General features: G+C 33.3%; 1 protein-coding gene across 1 annotated transcript in view; it reads right to left on the reverse strand.

The window, feature by feature from the left end:
- Positions 1–10032, reverse strand: part of lilli (AF4/FMR2 family member lilliputian) — a 203415-nt gene extending 193383 nt beyond the window's left edge. The window contains exon 1 of the mRNA XM_089711138.1: positions 9622–10032. Within this exon, the coding sequence (XP_089567264.1) occupies positions 9622–9632 (11 nt within the window). The 5' untranslated portion in view covers positions 9633–10032. The remainder of the gene's footprint in view (positions 1–9621) is intronic.
- Positions 10033–15965: the final 5933 nt, after the last annotated feature.

A 15965-nucleotide genomic window follows, 5' to 3' on the forward strand; every position in this document is an offset into this window, starting at 1 on the left:
TTGATTCCATTTTTAATAATTTATCTTTAAGCCTATTTTGATGTAAATGTAACACTGTAAACCTTATTCAACATAGAAATCCCAACCGACGGCACTCCCTAAGAAATTCGCAAAGGCGCTTTTAAAAAAGCGACATCTTTAATTAAAATCAACAACAAAAATGTAAAACCATACAGAGTATTAAAAAACGTAATACACAAATTGATGAACTGCTTTGACTCCAGCGTAACCTCATAATAAAAAGAGGTCGTCAACCCCGAGCCTTACCGCCTATTTAGATACTTCAAAGGTTCACAAAAAAACAAGACCACGCCGGCGCTAAGGTGACATCGAATGGTAGATGGGCCCTCTTCACAATTGACAGCGTTGGCCCAACAAATGATCGTCAATGTTTGGCGCCATTAAGGCGATTATGAATAAACATCTACAATGACGGCCGATCATAGACATTTAGGCCCTCTACCCTATCGTGATTGCCTCTGCTCGCCAGACGCTGCCCATTGTGAAGAGGGCCCATTACACTTCAGAGCTTGTTACATGTGTTCAAATTCATTTCAATTCGGTCGTCTCCTTTAATTCGATTATGCTGGGAAACTTTCATTTACATCGAAACGTTTTAAATTTAAAACAAACATCATAGAATAAAAGCTTTTTAATGTAATACCTTCAGCAGACATTTTCAGCATTTAATTCGTTTTCGCAACGTTTTAAATTCACTTAGAGCTTTTACATTATAGGAAAATAATCCTTATCAAATATAAAAAACAACAAGTTTAGGTATTTATTTCATAAAAAATGGTATCAAAAGAAACATCTTAATAAATCCCCTTATAACCAAGTTATCCAACGTACAAAGAACGTTACATATACAATAAATATGTAACACACAATATTTGTGTTTCGGAAAGGTTTATTTATTCCGAGATCCGCGTCAAGAATGAAATAGGACTAGATTTTGGGATGACGAATGTTGCTCCGTCGGTGCTAAAGAGCCTTATATTTCTATTTACTTCTACATCCCATATATTATCGTGACATTTATTTAAGGCACGGAAAGGCCTATAATTTGTCCTCATTTTTTCATGTTTAACATATTGTGATCCTGAATAACGATGAGGTTTTGGGATGTTTAACATTTAAAATAGAATCAACATTTTAATAAGAAATTTAAAAAATTAAGTGTAGTGAAACTAACAAAACTCAATAACAATGACACACGAAATACTAGGCACTATACCTACATATTTTGAAAGAAGTAAAATAATATATTTAATGGTTACGAAAAATAATCTACCGATAGATTTATAAAAATCACATAACATAAACACTGAAATTTAACCGCGTAAGCTAAAAGTGGAGTTAATAAATACAGGGACAAATAACAAACATTAGCCGAAGCTATTACCAGGCTCAGTGCTGAACAAACAGTACGGTAGTACTTAGGGCTTACGTAATAAACCCGCGTCCCTTTAACTCTAACTTATTGTAAGTACCTATCATTTTATTATTGCGTGTCCAAATTATGACTTTAAACAAAGACCTTAATACATATAAAATGTTTCATATTACAGATATAATTAAGTGGTTTTAACAACTCCAAATAAATACTGATTTCAACTGTGGATTTGTGTATAAAAAGTTCATGAAGCACTTGCAAGAGCAAGATTAATTTTGGTTAGGGAGCCAGGTGCAAATTTGGTTAACTATTTCCTCTCAAGAGATAATTCGTCAGACGCATGAGAGTATAGTATTATAAAGCCTCGTGAACGTCAGCTGGCGCTCGGTTGGGGGGGTGCCTCCCACGCACATAGGAAAATAAATACATTCATTCATTCATTTCCTCTCAGCTAAAAATTTGTCAAATTGTAGCTAACCCAATATCTCAACGAAAAAAAATAGTCAGCTGGTTACAACATGGTGTATTATACGTCAGCTGGTGTCTCGAACATGAAAGTTAAATTTAAAGAAAAATTTATTTTCCGTTATTTCCTCTCAAACCAAAATTTACCTGATGATACCTTATATGTAACTGTGGATAAATATATATGTCAGCTGGCTGTATCTTGGTGGAAAAACCGTCAGCTGATACGGGAGGCTACAACCGCTCTTCCCCCCAACCGAGCTCCAGCTGACGTTCACGAGGCTTCATAATACTATACTTTGATGCATTTTACTAATTACCGCTTGAGAGGAACTTGGTCATAAAATCTGCTGCTGGCTCCCGGACCATTATTTCTACATCAATGAGCGGAATAAAATAATAGATGCCGTTTTAAGAAAAACTATAACTCAGTATAAATAGCAAAGTAGAGCGCTTAAGGACGAATCCTTGTTCCCTATTCCTTCAAGGCGGTCGCAATTGCATATTGCATGAAAAAATAAACTTTCAGCGTAATACTTTCTTGGATTAGTATTTAGTTTATTTTAAAGTCTGTGGGTGTTATATGGAATCTTGAAATTGTAAAAACGATTAAGACTTGTTTTAAAATAGTTCCGCCTACTTTGAACTAAGGAAAAGAGGTAAAAGCGGTTTAATAATTATTTAATTGGATTAAATCCGACGTAGATATAACAAAATGACCCACTGAAATTTATCATTGTTTCAAACAGCATTAAAAATACTTCTTCTGGTGTCGTGTCAGCACTCAGCAGGAATCGCGTGCAGACGAACGTACCGTAAACCGATTGATTTGACGATTTGTCGCATATAACCTACCCTTTTTCTACGGTTATTATTTGTTATCTATCGTAATTAGTTTAAAGACGTGTCCCAAAGCCCACGGAGGCCTTGGCCCGCCGCTCAATGTGTGCTAAGGACGGGCCGGCCTCGCGCCGATACTCTCGATGCATCAAACTTTACCCACTGCAGTGTTTTACAGCTCCAACTTGCGAACAACCGATAACTTTGTTTTGTTTGAAATCGACCAGTCGCATCGCTTCACGTGAAGCCCGTTTTAATTGCCTCGTTTGTCGCTCTTATCGAAAATTCATACTTTATACCTACCGGTGCAGTTCTTGTGAGTATTCAGTATAGGAATGAACGACCCATTTAATATTGCATCATATTAACATAGAGTTTAAACGGATAATTTATTCTAGTGTCCGACCGAAACAGGTTTCCAGGCCGAAACCGAAACCGAAACCGAATGTTCGGCCGTGGCTTCAGTTTCGGCCGAAACCGAAACCGAAACAGAAACTCACGTGGTCAAGTATGAAATTTCTAAAAATACTGAACTTTGGTGCATTTTACCTATTATTTTGCCTTAATTAGGGCATGAAATGAAAACACAGTAAAGCGCGTCACACACGGTGAAGATACTATAATATTTTATAGTATCTTCACCGAAACACTGACACAAAATTTCGGGTCATTTGTAACAGGATGTTCTACAGGTTCTACAGTTCTACAGGGGTCTTAGTACGCAATGACATAAAGAAAAATGATAGTCAGAACGCTGATACCGGATACCTTAAGATACTGTAATATTTTATATTATAGAATCTTAACATAAAATATTAGAGCTAGCGCGCACGAGCAACTTTGTCTCCGCAACTATTTTGTCTCTCCCACCTATGGGCTAGTATGAAAGTGCGCGCACGTAGCGACGCAACTCCCCATACAAATTGATGGGAGAGACAAAATAGTTGCGGAGACAAAGTTGCTCGTGCGCGCTAGCTCTTAAAATATCTTCACCGTGTGTGACGCGCTTAATCATTTATTTAATATAAAATAAAAAATATATATTTTTAAAATATTAATAATAACAATTTAAATTTTTATTATTTTTTCAAATTAAGTTCTCAGTAAAATCAGTCATCTAAATGAAATCAGTAATTGCTACTGTTACTTTAAATACTTTGGATTGGTACTTGTACTTAGAAGAATAATCAGTCTCTTTTAGGTACCTCTTATATAAAATTAATAATTATTAATTACTATTACACCCAGTTCCAATCTCAACATAGATAATCAAAAATTGTTTCCACCAGCGTGGGTCAACCAACCAGCGTCCGTCAAAGCCTAACTAGGCGAGCATGAACGTGTGTGAACTAAGTTCCCTGAACTTGCGAAATAAGTTTCGGTTTCGGCAAAAGTTTCGGCCGATTTTGGCCGAAACCGAAACTGCAGCCGAAACTTGATTTTTGGCCGAAACTCGGCCGAAACCGAAACCGAAACCGAAAGTTCGGTCGGACACTAATTTATTCTCACACCTGTGCTATTTATGATTGCAGCGTTGACCTAATAACAAACAAAGCGTCATTTAAAATTCATATTACACGTGCTTCGCAGTACATACAGCCTCTATAACATTTCTACAATCTACCTTTAACCTATAACTCTGAAACTAGTTATTTGAAACAATGATGCGAACACGAGTGTAAAATTTGTTCTAGTGAGAAATATAGTATTGAATTATTATAAGTTATAACTGACAAATAAAACTTTAGTTCCATCATTGACTACATTATAATATGCAAATGTTTTTATTTCTAATTTCTATGCATTTATAAAATTCAATGATCACTGTAACGGTCAAGTGTTACACAGAATTTATTCCATCGGGAATACTACCTATTCGTAATGAGATTTAAAATAAACGTTATTAAGTAACTATAATTCATTACTGAGGGCTTTTGCTTAAATAAATACACGGGGTATTTACAGTGCAATAATTTAGCATCTCGCCGTAACTTGAGTGGGGTAGATACGGCCGGTCGGCCAATAGAGAGAGACCGATAACCAGCTGGCCGGCGACGCGTGCGCACGTTTCATTAATTGCACAGTGCACTATTATCGACTACCAATGAAATTGTATAAATCTAACTTGTTTATTTACCGATGCCAAACGTTATTTATGGGGAATGTAAATGAATAAATGTTAATGTATTTCGGACAGATATAACGCCTCGGGCCCAAGGGCCTCCGGATGTAATAAGTACCTTACAAGTAGATAATAAGTAATAACTATAACAAATATGTGGTACAAAATATTTGAAACGGGGACTCGTGAAGGATATCATGTCTTAAATTATGCATAAATGTAGATAATTTAGACGATAAAATAAATATTATTTATTTAATAAATTTTATTATTGCGTTATTATCACAAAATCAAATAAAACTGACCTTTCCATCGTAGCCTCGTAGGTAAGGTAGAACCAATAGGCAACTTCCTAAAGTTATTTCAAATTGCACAACAAAATTATTATTGAACATAAATCATATGAGTAAAAACTACATAGTGTGTATTATCGTATTATCAGCTATTTCAGTGGTACGAATAAGATAATAGAAAATATACGTAATACTTGATTACCTCGAATAATAATCTTATTATAAACATACATCCTATATCAATTTTGATACTGTGATTGACTAGTTTTTAACACGAACACACGTAATTATCAAATGCTACACTGCTTTTATGGTCATGGCGGATTTATGCACGATTACAGTGTAAATTCAAAACAAACACAAAAAATGTGTTTATGAAATAACTTTTTTAATGCCAAGGTTGACACCGAATACAAAGGAAATCATTTTAAGTTTCATTTTATACTTAAGGTTCAAAGGAACTATTTCGTTTAGCATCTGCTGCCCATGTGGTCGTTTTTAGGTGATCAACCTTCAACCTGCGAGGTGTTAGACTTCATCTCTCAAAGCACTCGTCAGACGCAATCTAATTTACTCAGGAACGAAATTACTGAAATAAAGTGCTCGTAACTTTTTTATTTATTTATTACAATACGCGCCGCACCGTATCCACCCAGCTATTTGGGTCTACGTGATTTTATTTAAATATTTTGCTTTCGTAATCAGATTTTAATTGTATTTCATTCCAAACTTATCACCTACGTAATTCAATCGTACGTTATCTATATCACGTCTGCTACGTCCATTTACAGTGTATATTTTATTCATTAATCTAAAATTAAATCCATAATTACATATCAAATTGTCACCCCAATCACTGTACAACTGTCTCACGGCACTGTATCACTGTACACTGTAAATACAAACAAGCAAGCAACATTAATTCAAAAAACCGCAATCGGTGAAAGCTAAGCGATAACCCTTAAAGCTTTTTAATATAATTCGGCGAACAATATCCGTGTTGGCAACACCTGTATGGTTGTAATTAATTCTATGGAGACCGAACACGTGATGAAGTACGCTTTACATTAATTAGCATTAATTAAACTCTCCAATAACCGTCGTAATGTAGATTACCGAGTTTATTTAGTAATCGATTTATATGTATGCACGCATTAACTGTTAAATAGCACTGCATTATAAAGCTGTAAATTATATGCAGCATATAATAACATAGCATATTATAAATATCTTTATTGCCTCTCAATACAAACAGATTTAATGGTCAATAGAACAGATGTTAATGTACATGTTACTTAAATGTACATGACATTAAAATGTTCCAAAGTACCTATGATATAAAAATATAATTATCAATGATTATTATAATCATTAATTAATCATATAATCTACAGCACACTAATTTGCAATAAATTAGTATTGACTTTATAATCACTAATCATATTATGGTTAATCATGTAAAATATATAAATAATAGTTCATGATATAATTATAGCTTTTGCATACCCTTATTAGATTTATTAATTAACTTAAATACATATTATTTTTACTATAGGTACTTAAAAGAATGATGATTCAAGCTATAGTTTGATTTGCTTACAAACCAGCTCATTTTTTAGTTCTAATATATTAATTCTATTTTTAAAGACAAATATATTCCTGCCAATTGTGTGGATAAAATCTAAGTATATATCTAAATATATATAACCTGATATAGTTTTAATAGAAGGTAAAATAGAAACTAAACACATTGTAAAATGTAAATTCATATTAACGGCAATAAATATTGGTACAAAATTGAAAGAAATGCCATAGATAAAGTTATTTTACATGTTCCACTTTCCTTGTGGAGCATTCATTTAAAAAACCCATTGATGGCATGGGTAAAGCAATTACTCATCAATAATATGGGCTCAATTTTAGCGAATTATGTTTCATTTTCTTACTATTAAGACATTGTTTTTGATTACATTGTAATCTTTAAAAACTTGCATTATACTAGTTTTTAACTTTTTATATTGTTGGCTGGTTTAGGTATATATTTATTATTTATATTATTTACGAACAAAGCATCATATTTTTAGCTAAAGTAGTTTTTATTTTTGTGTACATTATTCTTTATCTCATTGTTAAAAGGGCATGAAAATCAAATGACACAAATAATTAAAGTTTTATAAAAAGTGAATAGTTATTAATTATTAATTATTATGAATCATTTTCTTTTTACAGAATAAATTGTCAACTCAATAAAACAAATTAGAATTAAATACTTGCACTATGTGAAATTTTATAGCAAATAATGTGGCTTTAAAACCAATTTCAAGACTTTACAAGTAATCAAGAACTTTAATATATTTTTGATGTCTCATAATGTCAGGTCAAGGTAAAATACTGCTGTTGAAACAGGTTCATTTATGTTTCATAAATAAGTGTAAAACATGGACATTTTTGAGATAATATTGTTTTTTTTTTTTTTTGGGCCAATGTCAGACATAACTTTGGAGATGAGAGACAATTACAGACAACTTTTTGTGATTCATGATACACATAGGCACCAAAGAATATTTTAAAGAAATGATCTTGCAAGATAAATAAATAAATGTTTATTAGGTGCAATTAAGTGAATAAATTGGATAATTTGTAGATCTTAAAAAAATATTTTCAGCTCTAAAGTGTTGGGTGATAAATGGATTAAAATTCTGTTGTGTATTTCAATTTGAATACAGGAATGCTTGAGTTAAATGGTACAAATAAAGAAAGTACGATTTCATTTACTATATAAGCTTGAGATGAATTAGATGATGTGTTGAAGAGTTTCTAAATAGTTAGAGTACTTAGTTAAAAGTATCTGTTATGAGTAGACAACATTTAAAAAAATTTCCTTTTCAAATAACGTCTGGCATGTATATTGCATTTAATAGTTTATAGAACAGACTGTTCATTAGATAACAAATATAAATTATAAATTTCATACCAAAGTAAGTCAACATGACTGTACATAGACTAAGTTCTCGGCAGGCTCCCACACTCAATATGAAAATCAATAATTAGTGTCAATCAGAATGATGACATTCCATCGCTTGGATGAGACTAGCAGTCAATTGGATATTAATTACATGTCAATTGATAGTTTAAGCAGAGATAGTGTTCATGTATCCATAACTGTTTTAAGGTACTCTATGGGAAATAACTTGAAATTAGAAAATATTGAAAACAGATTATTTATTGTTTAGAGCAATTATAATGATATTTGTTGATGGTTGTTGTGCATTTAATGTGGTGTAATTTTATATACTGATAAAAGCTCTTCTTGTCTAATGTGTACATTTTATATCAAAGTTTTAGAGCAGTCATTTCAATGATTAATTTAATGTTTTAATTTAGATTGATTGTCACCCTGGTACAGTGGTAAGCTTGTATGTTACAATCACAAGGTCTGGAGATCAGTTGTTGGTTTAAATAAATACATTATATAAAAGTTATTTTCCTTTTATTTTGGTGCACAATGTAATTTCAAATAATATTTTATTAAAAGTTTCATCTCAAATAAGTTAGTAGTTGGACATTATTAAAAATAAGTTCTCAGCTCAATGTAATATGGATAGGATGATAATTAAATAGGCAATTTTACTTTTGAATGTTAAACTTTCTGAGCAATGTAACACATAAATTGTTAAGATTAACGAGTCAAGGTTATTGTTAATGTTAAAAAGCATTGTTATTTCTTCCTTTCTATAAGTTTTATTAATATGAGAAGTTATATTTACTTAATACAGTTGAGAGTAATTATTACCCAGATTATATCATTACTACTAGGTTCAACTGTGTATTTTAAATTTTACAAAACAAGTTCCATTTATAAGACCCTTGTCAATTAATCTTCTCACATGGATTTTGCCTGGTGGTATGATTATATGAATATATTTTTTATATTATTCATAATCTTAATCTTATTTTAACGAATATAGATTAGACTTTGCGTAATTTAAATGAGCCAGGTGTTAACTTAAAATTATGCCAAACAAGTTTTAATTAAGTTACAGTGACACAGTTCAAAATATCATATAAAGTTTATCTATTAAAAAAGTAATAATGTCATAATGTGGACATCCAAAACATAGCAGTTACATATATTGCTATCTCGTTCAGATACACTGATAACACCATCAACCTATCACTGTCACTCCCTTCACTTAATCAAGAAGAGAAAGTATTAAAGAGAAATAATAGATCCTAGCATCAAATCACGACTGTGGCATCCGGATATATTTAAATAATATTAGATCTCATTTTTAAAATATAAAATAACTCGATAAATTCAATATTATGACATCATAAACAACTTGGATAGAATCATAACCTATAATCAAAAGTTAACCAAGCAAAACATTGCGTTATATCTCACAGTATTCGTACATACCTTGGTGAATAGAAGGTATTTACAGTACTATTATTTAACTTTTTACTCTTATATAGAAATGTAAACAAATAACAAGTAAACTAACCCTTTCTTCATGAGCCACCTCTGATGGCCCCAGTTGTGTTAAGATTGTTCCACAGCATAAAACACTGATCCATTTTATAAACAAGCATCGGTTATCTCACTGTGATTAACTTATGTTTTCACTACTTGTCACAATCGAACTTTAATTCTACTTTTCGTTGCGCTAAACGCAGACGTCATTGACAAACAACCAAAGTGACGAGTTATTGCACGGAATCACATAGTAGTTGCAGACAAAAACACTGTATATTTTCATGGCTATATCATAGGTATATCACAATTCTTGTCACTGCACGTATAAATATTGCTTATCATATCATTTAAGTCGGTTATTTATAAAAATAAAAACGTACAAAGCAAAAACTATTTAGCAGACAGCACTCGCGACGTTGCACACTGACGCAAACGTGCGATTTCGTTTCACACACACGCACACATGTAACAATCTAATACAGATTATAAATGTGCCCATTTTTTGTTATGGCAATGTTATTTCGTAGAAGTCACGGTAGAAGTAAATATTTACATACGATAAAAACTGATAAATAATATTATATCTCTTTTGTTTTAGTTGTTGGGTATTCTATTAATCTTATTGAATTAGTTTTTTAGTACTATATATTATTTCTCTATTAATGAGGTATTCGCAAAAATTATGACAGGGCGACAGTACCTATTATAAAGTCCGGTCGCGGAGCAGGAAGAATTTCGTACATTAACCTGTTATTACCTGTCACTGTCACTCCCTTGTAAAAATAATGTGTCTTGCTCGCACAGGTGCAATGACCGCCGTCCTAAGGGATTGTAAACCTTTAACCTGAGAGCGTAAGGTTTGTGTTTGCTTGATTGGTGTCAGGTGTTCAATTATGATTTTGTGAATTCAACATTTATAAGAATAAACCTCATGCTAGCTCTTCACTCTCGTCGAGGTTAGGCGAGGGAGCGCGAGCACAAGAGTGTAGTCGGAACCCTCGCGTCACATCGCCGTGCCTCGTCTCGCCTCGTCTGGTCTCCGTCTGGAGTCGGTTTTTTGGGCGCGAGTCAAAGGACGCGAGGCGCGAGAGCAGACGAGGCGAGGTGCGGCGTCCACATTCTCGCGTTCATTCAATCATTATGCCACCACTTTTCGTTATCAATCAATATTTCGTTATCCACCATCGCCTTCTTCTCCAACGCTTTTTAACTTTATAAGTGTGATATACTTTAAAAAAATACTTTTATTGTAGTGATTAATTTTAATAAATTTTAATATAGTTGTAATTGAATAAAATTTTCAATTTTAATAATAATTATTTGAATTCTGTATATAATTAATTGCTCATTAAATTTTTATTATATATTTTTAAATCTGTAATATCTTCGAAAATATTCACTTAAATCATACGGGGTAAAGGGCCATATAGATCTATATTGAATGAACAATGTATTCAAGGTATTTAATTGGTTAAGGATTAATGCTGTATTGGTTAAAATCGTATCGAAAATTAGCCATTATTTGTCGTAAAAAGTAAATGACAAAAAACAGTTATTGTAGGTTATCCATAAGAGATAGACATATACCATCGCGGACTTTTCTGTAGACCTTTTCAATGTGTATAATACTTAGTACATTATTTTGATAAAACTCGTAGGGTTCAGCCTGCGTTTGCAATGTACGCGGAAAAAATGTAATTTTTTACGACATCACATTAGAAACCTCAAAAATAACAGTACTTCTCCACTATTTAATGGATGTTATTATACATATAAATTATAAACCTTCCTCTTGAATCACTCTATCTATTAAAAAAAACCGCATCAAAATCCGTTGCGTAGTTTCAAAGATTTAAGCGTACAAAGGGACATAGGGACATAGGGACAGGGATATTTTTTATAATGTGACGAATATAATTGTAATTTTAAATTTGTAATTGTAATACTTTTTTGGTTTACCTATATAATTAATGTTATTAAATTTCTTTAATTTTTTTTAACCGACTTCAAAAAAAGGAGGAGGTTATCAATTCGATTACTCCGAGGTTTCTGAACCGATTTACGTGATTCTTTTTTTGTTCGATGCGGGATGGTGTCGAATTGGTCCCATAAAAATTTTATTCGGATAGGCCTAGTAGTTTTTATTTTATGAGCATTTTTGTCTGTATTTGTAAATGTTGCAAGTGCAAGTTTGAAGTCGGTTGTTTTTAACGCAGTTATCACTTGTTTAACTAATATTTTTAATAAATTGACGAATTGTAATCGTAATTAACATTTTAAACGCTGTAATTTCCTATAATTAGTGCAGAAGATCATGTACTTGGATTAGATGTAACGAATGTAATCTGTATCCTCTGTCGGAAATTCTAAAATAAATAAATAAATAAAATTCATAAAGCATATACGCAAAGACGCTTTGCGGCACTTGTCACTTCGAGCACGTCCATTATGCTCGCGACACAGAGAGAACTGAACAAAGGCGAGAGTGAAGATGGATACAACCTCGTGTTGTCTCGCCTTGCTTAACCTCGCTAAACCTCGCCTCGCCTAACCTCGACGAGAGTGAAGAGCTAGCGTTAAACTCTTTATGTCCAATCAAAATCCGCCTAAATCGAAATCGCGTGTTAGACGTACGTATACTGTAATATTGTACCTACATAGTAAATTATTTTTTGAAAAATAAGGTCATAAAGAAGTTTCACTTCTTATGTGTGTACACGCACACTTTTTTTATATAATATTATATAAAAAAAGTCGTGGTTATTGAAAAAGTTAAAATGTAACTAACTAATAAGTATTGTAAATGAATAAAGGACATTTATTTAATAAATTAGTAAAAAACATTTTCTCCTCCAAATATTTCATGTAAACTGCACTTCATTCAAAAATGTTTGTGACCACTGTCAGTAGGTAAAGAGGTCATTGTACGAAATTCTTTCTGCTCCGCGACCGGACTTTAGAAATAATTATTTTATCTAGGTAGCTGACATTCTACCTATTCAGATTCTCACACAACAAGTCTGTAAGTTTTGGAATTGGTGGTTTTGTTTAAATTTAATTTAATCTCTATAGGATTAGATAAACGTGTTTTTCATTAGGACAGCGCTAGTCGTCCGCTAAACGGATGAATAAAATAAATTAGTCGTCCGATTACCGGATGAATAAAATAATTTAATCGTCCGATAACATCTATTTATCTATATAAAAAATTTAGTTAGGTTATCGGGGTTTCTTTAGAGAACTGCCGCACGTATTATAGGTTTTTTGTGGGGGGAGGAGAGGGGGGAGGAGGGCACACGTAGGTATTTGATTTTTTTTTGCGCGTCGACGGAGCCCCGATTCGCGGGGCTCCTATTTCTGTGTAGTTTTTTTTTAAGAAACCTAACCTAACCTAACCTAAACTAGATTTTTTTTGCGCGTCGACGGAGCCCCGCTTTGCGGGGCTCCTATTTCTGTGTAGTTTTTTTTTAAGAAACCTAACCTAACCTAAACTTGATTTTTTTTTGCGCGTCGACGGAGCCCCGCTTCGCGGGGCTCCTATTTCTGTGTAGTTTTTTTTAAGAAACCTAACCTAACCTAACCTAACGGCTAACCTAACCTAAACTTGATTTTTTTTTTGCACGTCGACGGAGCCCCGCTTCGCGGGGCTCCTATTTCTGTGTAGTTTTTTTTTTAAGAAACCCAACCTAACCTAACCTAAAGGCTAACCTAACCTAACGAATTGAGGGCGAATATCTCGGCCATTTTTGATTTTAGAGAAAATTTGTTCCTATTAAACATGCTTATATTAGCGTAATCTTTACGATAAAACAATAATAAATAGGTGTTATAATGACACCAACTCCATCAAAAATTTTAATTGAATTAAAAAAGAAACAAAAATGGTCGAATTTCGTGCAATGGCCATCCACGTTTGGCCAGATCGACGATCTGCCCAAATGTCGATGACCAAATCGTGAAACGTTGACGATTTAACGATCTGGCCAAACTATGTTGGCCATTTCATGAAATGAGCAAATCTACGATATGGCCACGACAGTTCCATTCCGTGACGATACGCACACGTATATGATGAATAGCATCAAGTGATTATCTTTTCGTATTAGTATGTACATATGCTTTAGTATTTTTTTATTTCTAGGCTCTAACTATGTAAGTAAAAATAAAAAAAATGTGTGCGTGTACTAGTGTAGGTACACACGTAAAAATTGAAACTTCTTTATGACCTTATTTTTCAAAAAATAATTGACTATATGCAACTTTACAGAATTACGTCAATCACGCGTGGTAGGGATAAAAACAAGATGGCGCGTAACGAAAAAATCTTACACTAAATTTTTTTCCAACCCCGATAAAGAAGTTTCACTTCAAATATAGTACATAATAAATAAAGTAATCCCGTAATATTCTACGCAGTATTTAAATATCTATTCGAAAAATATTTAATACAGCTGAAGCTTATTCAATGTTCTTGCTGGGGACCTCTTAATTCCAGGCAGATTTCTCCGTGAATTGAACTGACTGGCAAGTGGCAAATTCATACTACGTTCTCAATAACCAGCTAATCCCTACTAATATTATAAATGCGAAAGTAACTCTGTCTGTCTGTCTGTTACGCTTTCGCGCTTAAACCTTTCAAGCGATTTTGATGAAATTTGGCACAGACAATCTTCAGACCCTGAAAAACAACATAGGCTACCTTTTATTGCGAAATATGTACCACGGGCGAAGCCGGGGCGGACCGCTAGTAATGTTATAATATGAATTTGCCAGTCAGTTCAATTCACGACGTAAACTGACTGGGAATGGCCGAAATGGCCGAAATGACCTCTTGGTCATAACTCATAACTCATAATACGGCCCGTTTGGCCGTTCGTATTACTAAATAATTAGGTAGGTAGTTGAGTAGGTAATTATTACTTAATGATCTAAGTTATTAACTATTAAATTATCGAAGAAAGATCAAGCCAGAAAGGGCAATGTGTGATATTTGGCATTAACCCCTCGGATATAATCTCATAAACCACCCCCGCTTATCTTTGATTTTATAGTCTACTAGCGACCCGCCCCGGCTTCGCACGGGTGCAATGCTGATAAGTGATACTAAATGACAGAAAAACTTTTAACGTTGTATATAAAAACATAGCGGCCCGGCCGGCCGGTACCGCCGCAAACGGTACGTCCCGCAATTTTTAAATCTGTAATATCTTCGAAAATATTCACTTAAATCATACGGTGTAAAGGGCCATATAGATCTATGTATTCAAGGTATTTAATTGGTTATGGATTAATGCTGTATTGGTTAAAATCGCTTCGAAAATTAGCCATTATCTGACGTAAAAAGTAAATGACAAAAAAAAGTTATTGTGGGTAATCCATAAGAGATAGACATATGCCATCGCGGACTTTTCTGTAGACCTTTTCAATGTGTACAATACTTAGTACATTATTTTGATAAAACTCGTAGGGTTCAGCCTGCGTTTGCAATGTAAGCGGAAAAAATGTAATTATTTACGACATCACATTAGGAACCTCAAAAATAACAGTACTTCTCCACTATTTAATGGATGTTATTATACATATAAATTATAAACCTTCCTCTTGAATCACTCTATCTATTAAAAAAAACCGCATCAAAATCCGTTGCGTAGTTTCAAAGATTTAAGCGTACAAAGGGACATAGGGACATAGGGAAATAGGGACAGAGAATGCGACTTTGTTTTATACTATGTAGTGATGATGATGATGATGATAGTGATGAGAGTGCGGGAACTGACATCGAATGCTGTTTATTCGTCTTTGTATATTGAATTTTTCTATACACACTTACTAAAATATATATTTATGCGCGTATTTTCTATCGATATTCTATACTTAATCTGTACTTATATTATAAAGCTGAAGAGCTTATTTATTTGTTTGTTTGAACGCGCTAATCACAGGAACTACTGATCCGATTTAAAAAATTATTTCAGTGTTACATAGCCCATTTATCGAGGAAGGCTATATATATCATCACGCTGACCAACAGGAGCGGAGCACTGTGGGTAAAACCGTGGGGCACAGCTAGTTTTTTATAATTATTTCTACTAGCTGAACATACCTACAAAAACAAATGTAGTTTTACCATAGCACATATAATTAGCGTTCCGCCTCGGCTTCACCCGTGCTCTTCACGTAAGTAACTACATACATTTTACTTTTTTTTTGAGTCGAAGTTTACTTAAGCTTAAAAAGTGAACGAGTCCCCACCATAATATACGGTACAGTATACTATTAATATATTGTTTATTTTTTACAAAAGGTTTTTGAAATGCCGTCCGCCTTAACTAAACATAATCTGCATCTGCGTAAGAAATTTCTTCGCAGCCT

The sequence above is a fragment of the Colias philodice genome, chromosome 26, assembly GCF_061535455.1.
Source record: "Colias philodice isolate Cphi_HAF_F1 chromosome 26, ilColPhil1 Martin Lab GWU primary, whole genome shotgun sequence".
Taxonomy (NCBI): Eukaryota; Metazoa; Arthropoda; class Insecta; order Lepidoptera; family Pieridae; genus Colias; species Colias philodice.